The sequence below is a fragment of the Salvelinus alpinus genome, chromosome 4, assembly GCF_045679555.1.
Source record: "Salvelinus alpinus chromosome 4, SLU_Salpinus.1, whole genome shotgun sequence".
Taxonomy (NCBI): Eukaryota; Metazoa; Chordata; class Actinopteri; order Salmoniformes; family Salmonidae; genus Salvelinus; species Salvelinus alpinus.
Window position 1 is genome coordinate 31,613,083 of NC_092089.1, and position 13,268 is coordinate 31,626,350.

Here is a 13,268-nt window from a genome sequence, read left to right on the forward strand (position 1 = left end):
AACGTTATGTGTGTTGGCCCGGCATCCTATGTAGGGGCTGTCTCTGTGTGTGTGTGTGTGTGTGTGTGTGTGTGTGTGTGTGTGTGTGTGAGAGACCCAGCTGTCACAAATCTCTGACAGCCACCACTGTCAGTGCTACTGGGAGACAGAGAGCAGAGATGTAGACACAACAAATGGACCAGTCTGAGTGTGTTGATTGATTATTTTTCTTTCGTAAGGGTAGCTAATGCTTTTAGAAAAGTGATAGCCTACTAACCACCACACCCACTCAAACGACATGTTGCACGTACACTCACAACAGAAGAGCGTGCATATGGTACCTAGGAGTAGGCTAATTGATAGAGAGGGGGTGGAGGTGGCAGAGAGAGAGATAGACAGGGACTATTTATAACACCCTGAAATGGGACCCTTTACATGTGTTTCTGTCTGTCAGGCCGACCAACTGACAGGCTGACAGACACACAGCAGTGTTCTTTCTAACTTCTCTGCCATATCCTGTCTTCCTACCTAGACGGGCTGACTTTCTTAGTTTAGGGTGTTTGTTTTAATTTTTTTAAACTGAGAGGTTGACTGTTGACAGTTATCCTTCTGACTTTACAGCTCTTCCTCTCATTCACTTGGACCTTCTGTGTTTTCATCACTTGGATTCTACTCTCTTCTTGGATTTTCCTGCCTTGTTTTTTCATCTCCTCTGAGCATACCATCCTCTCCCTTTCCCCCTTCACCCTCTCTTGTCCTCCCATCTCTCCACCGTTCCCTCTCTCCTGGTGGTTTTCGGGCTATGCACCATGCTCTCTTCTCCTGCAATAATTCTTCAGCCTTACGGACTGCCCGTCTATCCCCAGGGTCCCCAATGTTACCCCAGCCTAGTACAGGTAATCTACCTCTGTCTCTCTCCTTGTTCCTACCATGTTTTATGCTGGGTGTGTAGCATTGGATGTCTTTCTTGGTACTCTGTCAGTAGACCCAGAGCCACATACAGAGATCAGCAAACTATCCTGCATAGCTGTTGGTGCAAACATGGCCCCCATTGAATTCTGTATACATGGCTCTCATCTCAAGCGTCATTGAGATAGTTTGGTTTTGAGTCACTGGATATGCTGAATCACTGGCCCGGGGAATGACATGTCATCATGACACAAACAACAGGTTGGAGGGCCTGTTTGTGAAATGGAAAGGGACATTCAGATTAAATGTATTCAGGCCCAGTATTACACATTATAAAGGATACTGTTTGTGTTTGTCATGATGATTATAGCAAAGTGGTTTATTGAACTAGATTTCAAAAGAATCCAAATTATGATGTTTAGTTCAGAGTAGTTCACAGCAAAATGATGTGGTTGTTCACAGCAACTGGTTGCCAGTGTAGATTTGTGTCATGAGATTGCAAACAGCTGTATCTAGGCCTAAGTACTGTTGATAGGGCCAAACCCATTTGTTTTAAATGCAATGACACACTGGCAGTTATATTTCATCTGCAGGTCTCAGTGGTGGTTTTGTTAGAGTGTGTGTGTGTGTGTGTGTGTGTGTGTGTGTGTGTGTGTGTGTGTGTGTGTGTGTGTGTGTGTGTGTGTGTGTGTGTGTGTGTGTGTGTGTGTGTGTGTGTGTGTGTGTGTGTGTGTGTGTGTGTGTGTGTGTGTGTGTGTGTGTGTGTGTGAGTCCCTGACAACCCGTTGGTGAATGCCAGCATAGATATGATGTGTGTCTGGAATCTGTCTTCCTTGTCTCTCTGTGTCACAGCCCCTGTATTTTTAGCCTGTTCCTTGAAAAGTAGATTAACACAGAGAGAGAAGGCTCCCCTGTCATGCAGATAAGGGGGACACTGATATCCTGATAGTGTCTAATTCAGGTAGGGGGATGAGGACCGGTTCAGCGTTGCGGTTCTTGACACACTCAAATCTGTGTGCCTGGCACCTACTACCATAACCCATTATTAAATATTTTGTCTTGTCATTCACCCTCTGAATGGCACACCGACACAATCCATGTCTCAGTTGTCCCAAGGCTTACAAATCCTTCCTTAACCTGTCTTCTCCCCTTCATTTACACTGACTTAAGTGGTTTTAACAGGTGAGATCAATTTGGTAGCATAGCTTTCACCTGGATTCACCTGGTCAGTCTGTGTCATGGAAATATGTTTTGTACACTCAGTGTAAACATACTGAATATAGTAGGCTGTAGGGTGTGTGAGTGTTTTTGTTTGTGCGTTTGTATCCTCGGCTATATGAGCCCTCTTAAAGGTCACATCAGCAGTTTCCTGTGTAAATCCTCCAGCAGCTGTCCCAGCAACCACCTGTCTCAGATCCAGTGACCTTTGACCCTGAGACCTGACAGCTGAATAGGGGGAGGAAGGACAGAGGGGAACAAATGGCAATCAAAAAAAGACTGCAAGGAATAAAGTTGAGACACATGGAGAGATACTGTGTTTAATGTTTGTTTGCCAACAATGTAATACTGTACTGGGAGTGGGAGACAAAGAGAGAGAGAGAGAGTGTGTGTGAAGGTGGCCAGTGCTAGTATCAAATAGATTCTATTATCTCCCCCTGTCAGACACTCTCCATGTATGGTGTGAGCTTGGGAAGGTCAGATATTGGGGGGTGAGGTGGGGCGGGGGACACAATACAGGCATGTGTGTCAGTGTTGACATGTCCTCTAACATGGCCCAGTGACTGTGTGTAACTGATCGGCAGGATCTGCCATGTGAAAGCTAAAAGGACAGTTTCTGAATTATTATGCGTCAACCCTGGAATAAACCCAGATATACAACACCCATGCCTTCCAATATTAGCAGACAGGATGCAGAGTAGTACATGTAAAAACATTTTATCTTTAAAGGTTTTACTATGATTTTTTACATGGTTGTTGTTTTGGCCCATTTGAAAGCACTATGTAAGATGATCTGCTAAATGACTAACCTTGTCAATGATATGCCTGTAAATCTATTCTAGAGACCTAATACATTCAAGATGGTATCAGTCTCACTTCTGACCATCTCCCAGTGGAATTTCTAAAGTAAGAATTCAGAGGTATAGGAGGAACATCTGTGTGGTCTGTGTAGAGAAATCCTGAACTTTGTACTGAAACCCCTGATGTTTGATAGGAAGAATCTGAGACCTACACAGACAAGGTGTTCTTTTTCCACTCCTAGTGAACTAAGATAGTCTATCTTATATTTTACATTACATTTACATGTTAGTCATTTAGCAGATGCTCTTATCTAGAGTGACTTACAGTTAGTGCATTCATCTTAAGATAGCTAGGTGGGACAACCACACATCAGTCATAGCAACTACGTTGTTCCTCAATAAATTAAGTTATCAGCAAAGTCAGTGCTAGTAGGAAAAGACAATTGTGATTGTTAGTTCATATCTTAGTATAGTAAGACCTTTGATGCTGCGGTTTTACCTGCAGTAGCCACACTGTCTTGTTAGACCTATGAGAATGTAGGACACTCTCCCTGCGTTACGTATCAGAATCAGCTGATCGTACAAGGTTTAAATGATCAGATCAGCTTTCATACCTTCCCTCCACTTCGCCCTCTTCAATTTCACCATCAGTCCTATCTCCCCCCATCCGATAAGTGGAACAGCTGATGGACAGATAGAGAGAGAGGGGGGAGGAGGAGGAGAAGAGGTTGGAGAGAACAACATGAATCTGTATTAAATTACAGCCAGTCTGATATATAGGCCTTGACACTTACTGGACAACATAGGACAACATAAATATCTTCTAATGGCTCTGCCAATCTTCTGGTTGACCTCTGGTCAGTTTCAGAGTAGAGATATAAGGGTTTATTAATGTGTTTTAATGTGAAAGATATAAAACTACCCAAATGTTTCCTGCCTGCTTTTGTCTCTTCAAAGAGTCTGGTCAAAAAGAAGGTATTGGAATGATATGAATATTTACAAGGCATAGGAATATTTACAAGGCAATAAGTCAGCAATTACAGGATAATAATAAGGATAGTATTCTTAGAGGTGACCTTTTAGTGGGAAAGTTGAAGTACGGCTACAGTATTAGCTTTTAATGTAGAAATTACACATTTTTGTGTAGCTCTCCTAAGTTTTTAATGTGTTTCTGCGGAGGGGGGGGGGGGGGGGGGGGCGGTTAAAAGTTATTGACAGGTACAAATGACCACAGCTGGCATAGCCACCCCAGCTCCCCCTCCTCCCAGAACTCCTGTCATGCGATTGGTGGTTAAGTAGAACTTATGGTGTAGTGGGCGGGTGGAAGCCGGCATTAAAATATGTGGCAGTTGTTGGACAATGTACCAGAGAATCAGATATGCAGTGACGGGGTAAGACTATCATCTATTCTCCTGTTGTGTCTGTGTCACCACTGTCACTTTTCATTGTGTGAGAATTGGTCACATCACTGTGTGAACTCTTGCTGTTTATTTTTGGTACATTGAAGAAACGATGGATTGGAATGGATTTGGTACATTGATTAGATAATCATGATGATGTTGAAGGTATAAGTCTGGAATCAGTTTCGTGCTGAGTTGATTTTTCATTACAATTAAGTGTTTGTAGGTGCACTGTTTTGGCATAAGTGGTAAAGTATTGGATATTTGCCAGATACTCTTTTCCAAAGCATGCTGAATCCTGAATGAATACTCAAAAGGAATAGTATGCGTATCACAGTGAGCTGTACTGTAGGTATGGGTTTGTTGTGTGGATCTTTCTTAAGGTCCTCAAGTTTTGTACCAGCTGTGCAAATCTAAGCTGCCCAGCACCACTCAACCATAAGACATTTCCCAGGTGATATTGTAGACTCAAAGACTGAGAGAAAATGACTTTTATGAAGCCTGAGGTCTTTGTGCTTACATTAGAGATGATTCTATGGGCAGTCACACATTGTCAATGAATATATGCTGTGAATCGAAAAGGTCTATTTTTTATGTAATTCATGAATAATCTTTTGATAGTAATTTATTATTTTGTTTCTTATAACATGTGTCACCCACTATTACAATTTCAATATGGTTTATCCTACAGCTAGGTTGGATAGATACTATGACAATGTTATTTTGATTGATTATTGACTGATTCTCTTCTCTCAACCAATCACAGGGAGGCCCTGGCCAGGAGGCCGGCCCCGGCAGTGGTGACCCCACCCTCCCCCAGGTCTATGCCCAGCCTCCCTCATACCCTCCACCAGGACAAGCTCCTCCCACACCTGCAGGCAGACTTCCTCCCCTAGACTATAGTCCCGCCCACCCCAACTCAGAGTACCAGGAGCATCACCAGCTCAGAGTCTATCAGGGCCCGCAACACGAAGGGGCTGACACTCTGGCAGCCATTAGCACGGTAAGAACGACATGATAGACTGGAGGTGTGGGACTATAGAAGTAGTGTCCAGGAAAGATAGAGAGACAGAGATACTTTGTAATCAAGATATGTAGCTACTGTATGTGTATATGGGGGAATCACATGTTGTTTGTAACATATTTCTAGGAGGGGATTTTATTCTAATCAACGACAACATGTCATACAAAGTTTGAGGAAATTCTTTGTCAGTAACATGGAACACACACAGAGGACCCTGCTACTTCTATGTTTAGCTCCCCAACTCCACTCCTGTGCCCATGTAGGGGAATATCCTCTGACATCCAGCAGAGCAGATAGGGGCAGCTGAGAGGAGATTCATTTTTGAAAGTGAATCCCCCCCATCTCTCTCTTTCCCTCTCCCATTTATCTGGAAATAGAGCAGCTAATCCCAAAGCCGTTAACATGCAGTATGTCTGTGTAAGATCATGCACCGGGTTACTGGTAGGGGGTCGGGGTAAAGAAAGTTGAGAAAGGAGAAGTTAAAAACACAACACAGTATTTAAATGTAGGATTATAATTTAAATGTATTTTGGTATATTGTATGGCATAAGTTATTAAGTAAGTTATCAAGGTTCAATGTAATATTTCCTACTATTTATTTCCATATAGCCTACAGCACAAAATGACATGTATTTGATGGGATCTTATGTATTTTCATAAGGAACAATGCCCAGTTTATGAACTTATAATGAGGAAAACATGTACATGTATGTTTATGTCCAGTGTCCTGGTAGGCTTTATATACTGTAGGTTATTACTCTAGACAAAGACAGAGGTGAATGGTGAATAAAGGTCAATGCATTGTGACTATGAAGTCCTTTTCCCTGCCTCAGCAGCTCTTTCTGATGTCATAACTGACTTTTATGGCCACATTTATATATTCCATCACTAGAGCCCCTGACTTACAAGGTCCGTCCTGATTTTCGGAGAAAGTTGAGACGCCGCCACACATCATGGAGGTGGGGTCAACAGGGGAGGCTGAACGGGTGACCCCTCCCCCTCCGAAATATCGGCCAGGTTCAGAAATCAATTTTGCATCGTGACATGACACCAACATCCAACCCAACCCACCCACCCCTTTCTTCCACTCCCCCCTCCCCTCTCTTCACTGTCCCACTTCCCCAAAGTGTGTGTGTGTGTGTGTGTGTGTGTGTGTGTGTGTGTGTGTGTGTGTGTGTGTGTGTGTGTGTGTGTGTGTGTGTGTGTGTGTGTGTGTGTGTGTGTGTGTGTGTGTGTGTGTGTGTGTGTGTGTGTGTGTGTGTGTGTGTGTGTGTGTGAGGATGATGAGGAGGTGGTGTTTGTGTGAACCATGCTGCCATGGGAAGCCAGTATATAACAACACAGCAGTAGCCTGTATGTACTCTATGTGTTTTTGTGAATCTCTCTCTCTCTCTCTCTCTCTCTCTCTCTCTCTCTCTCTCTCTCTCTCTCTGTGTGTGAATGTGTCTCTCTATCCCTCTCCCTCTGTTTCTACCCCACTTATTAATACATGCCACCTCGGAATCTTGAGTAATGATCTTTAACCTTTGGCAGAAAAAAGCAGCACCGTGACCCCAAACTGACATTTAGAACATTCAACTTTGACCCTGCCCGGCACTATGCCTCCCAGCTCCCACTCCTCACCCCAACCCAAGCTTTTTGCGCAAGTTCCTGCCTTGTTCACTTTATCTTTTTGTTTAATTTATTATTTATCGTCGCTCTGAAGACATTATGCACATCTCTTTCTATCAGCCTTCCTATATTATAATGCTAATAATACCTGTGTTTTCATTTCTGCATATTAGGATCTGTATTTTGATTTGCATTCATATTTATCTGCATTCACTTTGATTTTCAATTTAAAGATATTTTTCACTTTTGCTATTTTTTTCTTTGCCATTTGTTTCTTCCTTTCACATTGCACTCTGCTCCCTCTCTCCTATCTCCCCCACTGCTCTCGCTCACTCCTTTTTTGGTGTAATATTTTTTTCATCTTAATTTTCTTGTTTGGACTCATATAATCCCTTGGTTTTTGGAGGACCAATAGACAGACACTGGCATCGTGGTGCATTTTGGCATAGTGGATGTTTTGGTTTTGAAGCACATTACTATATCCTGTATGGTTTTGCATGGGGGCATTTTAATGAGATTATATTATGAAAATGTATTCCTGCAGGCTTACTGTTTACGTGTCTATATAATCTATGTCACCTGAACTACCTAGTTATTATGAATTTCTAAGTATAATTCATCACAATTATGTTCAGTATGATATTGTATTTAGTTACAGTTCCTCCAAAGTATTTCTGTTGGGGAAGCTGTTACTTTCGGTATTGGCTGGTTGTTATAACTGAATCAACATGACTATGTAGCCTAATATTTTGTTAGTGTACATCAGAGGAGGCTGGTGGCAGGAGCTATAGGAGGACGGGCTCATTGTAATGGCTGGAATGGAATCGATGGAATGGTATTAGTTGTCTATTCAGAGGTGTACAAGTGCATGGACCAATTGGCAACATGTCCTTAGTTTCCTCTGTAATCTCCCCCCTTCTTTCTCTGCCTTTCCCTTGAAACCTTTTTTATATACTTCCTGCTCTCTGTCCTTCTATCCTCCTCCTCTCCCCATCCTTTCCCCATCCTTTTTCTTCTTCTCCTGTTCTCTGTCCTTCTATCCTCCTCCTCTCCCCATCCTTTCCTCCTTCTTTTTCTTTTTCTCCTGTTTTCTGTCCTTCTATCCTCCTCCTCTCCCCATCCTTTCCTCCTTCTTTTTCTTCTTCTCCTGTTCTCTGTCCTTCTATCCTCCTCCTCTCCCCATCCTATCCTCCTTATTTTTCTTCTTCTCCTGCTCTCTGTCCTTCTATCCTCCTCCTCTCCTCCATCCTTTCCTCCTTCTTTTTCTTCTCCTCCTGCTCTTCCTCTGTCTATTCTCTTCCTCCTTTTCTTCCTTCACTCCTCTCCTTCCTTTCACCTTCCTTCACTTCCTTTCTTTCCTCCTCATCTCCTCTATTCTTCCTTTTCCTCCTCTTCTTCTTCCTCTCTTCCTCTCCTCCTCCTCTTCTGTCTCCCAGGACGATGCCCTGGTTCCGGTGACCTCTGACTCCCAGGCTCTGAGCGTGTCAGTGTCATCAGGGGGTGGAGCAGGAAGTGGTAGCGATGAGGAGGGGTCAGGCAAGGCCCAGCCCAAGCGTCTCCACGTCTCCAACATCCCCTTCCGCTTCAGAGACCCGGACCTCAGACAGATGTTTGGGGTGAGAGACACAACTAGTGGTTATGTCCAGGTTTATTATCCTACGAGACATGATGTCATCCTACGAAACATTATGTAATCTCTTATAACCTCAGTGATAACCTGTGGACAAGATTGTGATCTGGTTTTGTCTTTCAGCAATTTGGCAAGATCCTGGATGTGGAGATTATCTTTAATGAGAGAGGGTCAAAGGTGAGAGACCACTCAATATCAGAAATTACAAACTGAACAAATGAAACCTGGTTGCCCTATTCTTTTTTGCCTTACCAAGACAATGACAAGTTGGACAATCAGAAATGTTTCTCCTTCCGTCTCTCAGGGTTTTGGGTTCGTGACCTTTGAGAGCGCAATGGAGGCAGACCGAGCAAGGGAAAAACTGAACGGAACGATCGTTGAGGGGAGGAAGGTTGAAGTGAGGAATAACTATCTATAGTATGTCTATCTTGAATATCTGTATGTCTGTCTGTCTAAGAAATTGTTCCCTCTGTCTGTGTGCAGGTGAACAATGCTACAGCCAGAATAGTCACCAAGAAGCCCCAAACACCTCTTGTGAATGGTGAGGTTTCACGTAAGATACCTAAAGTTATTTGGACACATCTTTCCGTGGCATGTGGGAGGTGTTGGACATGCACTCTGTACTTCTGAACTGTGTCTGTGTGTTCCCTTTATTCTCCATGATCTCCACTGTCTCTTTCTTCCTTTACTTGTTGTTTAACCTCTCTTTCTCCTTCTCTCAACATCTCTCTCTCTCTCTCTCTCTCTCTCTCTCTCTCTCTCTCTCTCTCTCTCTCTCTCTCTCTCTCTCTCTCTCTCTCTCTCTCTCTCTCTGTCTCTGTCTCTGTCTCTGTCTCTGTCTCTGTCTCTGTCTCTGTCTCTGTCTCTCTCTGTCTCTCTCTTTGTAGCCCCTGGATGGAAGATCAACCCTATCATGGGAGCGATGTATGCACCTGAACTCTACACCGGTGAGTTTCAATGTGAGTTTTCGGGTGAGTTTGATTACTTCAATATTAGCTTGTCCTTGTAATATATGTTCTAGTACTGTATCCCTATCAAACCCAATCGGAATTCATGACCCCTTGTAGCGGAGGTCAGTCAGACTCTTGTGATGAGGCCTTGCTACCTCATCACCAAGGAGGAATACTATTTTGGTGTAATGGTTATGACGTGGGTTTCCCGAGTGGGAGACCCAGGTTCAGATCCCACCTGTGATACTCAATCTCTCTTATCGATGGCTCCAAGAAAGCATGCTCCCTTGGGGGAGTCAATGAACCTGCTTATAAAGGCAGGGTGGCTACAGTACATATCCTAGTGGGTACTGTAAGCTCTCTCTCTTTCTCTCTCTCCTCAGTTGCCAGTTTCCCCTACCCCGTAGCTGCTCCCACCCTGGCCTATCGGGGCTCACCACTGCGTGGGCGGGGCCGGGCTGTCTACAACACAATTCGCTCAGCTGCTGCAGCCGCACCCACTGCCATGCCCGCCTACCCTGGGTAAGATCATTTCTATCTTCAAAAAATCTATTTAAAAAATGAATAACCATTTCCATTGTGAGTGTAAGTAAATGACTTAATTTTCACTGTTTAATGTGTGAATGATAGAATGTCTCCTTTCAGTGTGCTGTACCAAGATGGATTATATGGAGCTGAAGTCTATGTAAGTAGACATTTTTCTTCTGATTTCAGCTTATTTCAGATTGTCTACCTTGTGTTTGGCTAAAAGCTTATCTTGTCTCTGAATGTCTTTTCTCCTATCAGGGCGGGTATCCTGCAGCATACAGAGTTGCCCAATCACCATCCGCTGCCACAGCAACATACAGTGATGGGTGAGCAGCAGCGCCCAATGACTGACTATGTGACTCTGTTTGTATGAGGATTTCAAGGACTTTTTCCTTCAAATGGGACTTAGAACATGAGATAAGCAGCACTCTAATGTTGAGGTTCTGTGGTCTTCAAGTCTGGTCTATGGAGCCTCACTGTTTGTTTTAACACAGTACTAGCACACCTGTTTAGTAACCTGGACGGACATAGTGAACGAAAATCCAAGACACTCAAATTAGAATGATATGTTACTTTTGGTATGATATGTATTCATTTGTGGATGTCCATCATCCATTTCGTATGATATGTTACGAATGACAACAATTCGTACAATATGTTAAGAATTTGCAATATGTATGACACGAATTCCAATTTATTGTGGCTAACGTTAGCTAGGTGGCTAACGCTAACGTTACCTAGGTCGCTAACATTGGCTAGGGGTTAAGGCTAGGGTTAAGGTTAGGGTTTAGGAGTTATATTAAAGGGTTAGGGGAAGAGTTAGCTAACATGCAAAGTAGTTACAAAGTAGCTAAAAAGTAGTAAGTAATTGCAAAGTTTCTAGCTAAAATGCCAAAGTTGTCCGTGACGAAATTCGAACATGACGTTTGCGTTAAACGCCCACCCATCCACTCCGAACCGCCCACCCTCCTTTCCTTTTTGCCTTAAGTAACCTTCTGTCTTATGTAACCGTACCAAACGTAACATATCATACTAATTTGAGTGTCCCGGATTTTTGTTAACTATGTTACGTCTAGTCTATGAGACCATGCTGGTTTAGTATGTTTTCTCATTTGGGGTTTTGTTTTGTCTGTCCATCAGATATGGCCGAGTTTATGCTGCTGCAACAGATCCCTACCACCATTCAGTGGGACCCACGGCAACATACGGCGTCGGAACAATGGTGAGCCTCTTTAAAACTCATAAGCAGCACCACTCCAACGTTTAAAGTGTTCATGTGACCCACTAAGTCATCCAGACCATTGTTTCTAGCCACAAGCCAGACTTTAATCGAGCCTCAAAAAGGAATCAGTCTCAACCCGCCAGTGGGCACCGATCCACCATCATCTATCATATCTTCTACTTATTTCTAGGCCAGTCTGTACAGAGGAGGATACAACCGCTTCACGCCTTACTGAGCTGCCCAATGGGAGCCTGGAAGCCGTTCTGTGACCCCGCCACCTCGTCCGGGATTGGCCAGTCCCAGGACAACAACGCAGGACAGGTTATGACATCACTGAGCTCTGTGTCACCTCCTGTCTGACTCCCTCCACTTGGAGACGGTCAAATCCAACCGACTGGACGTGTAAATACTGTAGTAGCTATTCACTATTTATTCTATCAGAGAATACATATAGGATAAAGCCTGATCTAATGTATAGACAGTTATTTAAAACCTTTATTTTACACTTAATCTGTATTGTTTGTGCCACTGATTTGTTCCAGGGTTTAAGAATGTAAAGATTTCTGCCTCCGTACCTGGATTATAAGCTACTCTTTCACTATTCTAACAGAGAGAGTTGAATGTGAGCCATTTTATTTTTAATTGGCTGGACTTCATGGTGAAATACTGCAACTCAAGTGGCACAACGATACTGGTTTCTCTACATGGTGACCTTTGTAAAAAAGTTTTTGATCAACGTCTGAGCTTTTGACTTTTCAAGAGTCAAATTGTAGAGTACAATGACATTTTATACAGTTAAATTACTTATTTTTGATGACACTGGTTTTGCCAATGATGTAGCGCACTGTTTGAGCACGTTGAAGTGTGTGTGTGTGTGTGTGTGTGTGTGTGTGTGTGTGTGTGTGTGTGTGTGTGTGTGTGTGTGTGTGTGTGTGTGTGTGTGTGTGTGTGTGTGTGTGTGTGTGTGTGTGTGTGTGTGTGTGCTTGTGTGTGGGAGTATGTGACGACATCAATACTCAAAGCACAAGCTATGAGAGACAGCAATGGCACTGGTATTGTTAATGTGCACGGTAATCTTTTTTTAAATGCTTCTAGAACCCGAAAAATATCATTTGCATAAAATGTACATATGTTTTTGCTTTCCTAACAATCTACCTCTGATTCTAAAAATGTTTCACTTGCCAAAAAAGCATTCAAGAGCCATTACTTCTCTGTCAACAAATTAACTGTAACAAAACATTTTTTCTTATTTTCATTGTTGAGCTTCTATCCATCTTCTCTCTGCTTTACATAATGCTCAATGCTAAATACTAGCTATTCGACTAGCTATTCGCTATTCGCCTCATTCTGGGTTTTACTTCGCTCTGCCTGACGAGCTTGTAATCTCTATGGTGCTTTCCCTTATTTCCTCTGTCCTGTTAAACTCTATGACGTTGTGTCTGGTTTCCTCTTCCTGTTCTCTCGCCTGCATCTCTCCATTCTGTTTGAGAATCTGTGTTCCATCCACAGAAATAATCAGATGAGTTCTAGTTCTATGGGTCATCTCTCCTTCTCCATCCTGTACTCTAGCTTCACTGTTGTTTATTTGCTGTTGACCTCTCAATAAAACATTGTTTCTGTTTCCCTTTCCTCTCCTCTCTTTGATTCATGTCATTTTCCTTTCTCTTTTTCAATGCCTCTTTTTGCAGTTCTTCACTATTCTGCTCAAACTTAAATTCTCAGTGTTCCTTTTCTCAACTATAACTGTACGTTTTGAGGCTGACTCATACCAGTGCAAGAAGGTTGTGAGTGTTTTACAGAAATGACTGTCTGCATATGTTTATGCAACTGTTTCTGGTTCAGTACCTTTGTACTGTATGGACTGAATCTTAACTTAAGATCAGCGCATATAACTTCATATTTGAGTTTAGTATCTCAAATGTTGTATGTGTGGTTCTAGGGGGGCTACAGTATAGTACCTAGACACCCAGCCCTGTGCATGCCTTGCTTTAGTGTCT

General features: G+C 42.9%; 1 protein-coding gene across 11 annotated transcripts; it reads left to right on the plus strand.

The window, feature by feature from the left end:
- The first annotated feature begins 436 nt into the window (after positions 1-436).
- rbfox1l (RNA binding fox-1 homolog 1, like) lies at positions 437-12,894 on the plus strand. 11 transcript variants are annotated; one of them, XM_071396592.1, is made up of 12 exons: positions 437-875; positions 5,073-5,309; positions 8,378-8,557; positions 8,695-8,748; positions 8,876-8,968; positions 9,055-9,124; positions 9,459-9,518; positions 9,905-10,043; positions 10,167-10,206; positions 10,308-10,375; positions 11,190-11,271; positions 11,462-12,894. In XM_071396592.1, exons 1-12 carry the CDS (start codon positions 789-791, stop codon positions 11,504-11,506), a joined length of 1,155 nt encoding a protein of 384 aa, XP_071252693.1. In that variant the 5' UTR covers positions 437-788; the 3' UTR covers positions 11,507-12,894. The 11 variants fall into 11 exon arrangements, with proteins under 11 accessions (XP_071252693.1, XP_071252689.1, XP_071252687.1 ...); XM_071396588.1 differs by having other exon boundaries at positions 511-875; positions 9,055-9,112; positions 9,459-9,542; positions 10,152-10,206; XM_071396586.1 differs by having other exon boundaries at positions 513-875; positions 9,459-9,542; positions 10,152-10,206.
- The last annotated feature ends 374 nt before the right edge of the window (positions 12,895-13,268 follow it).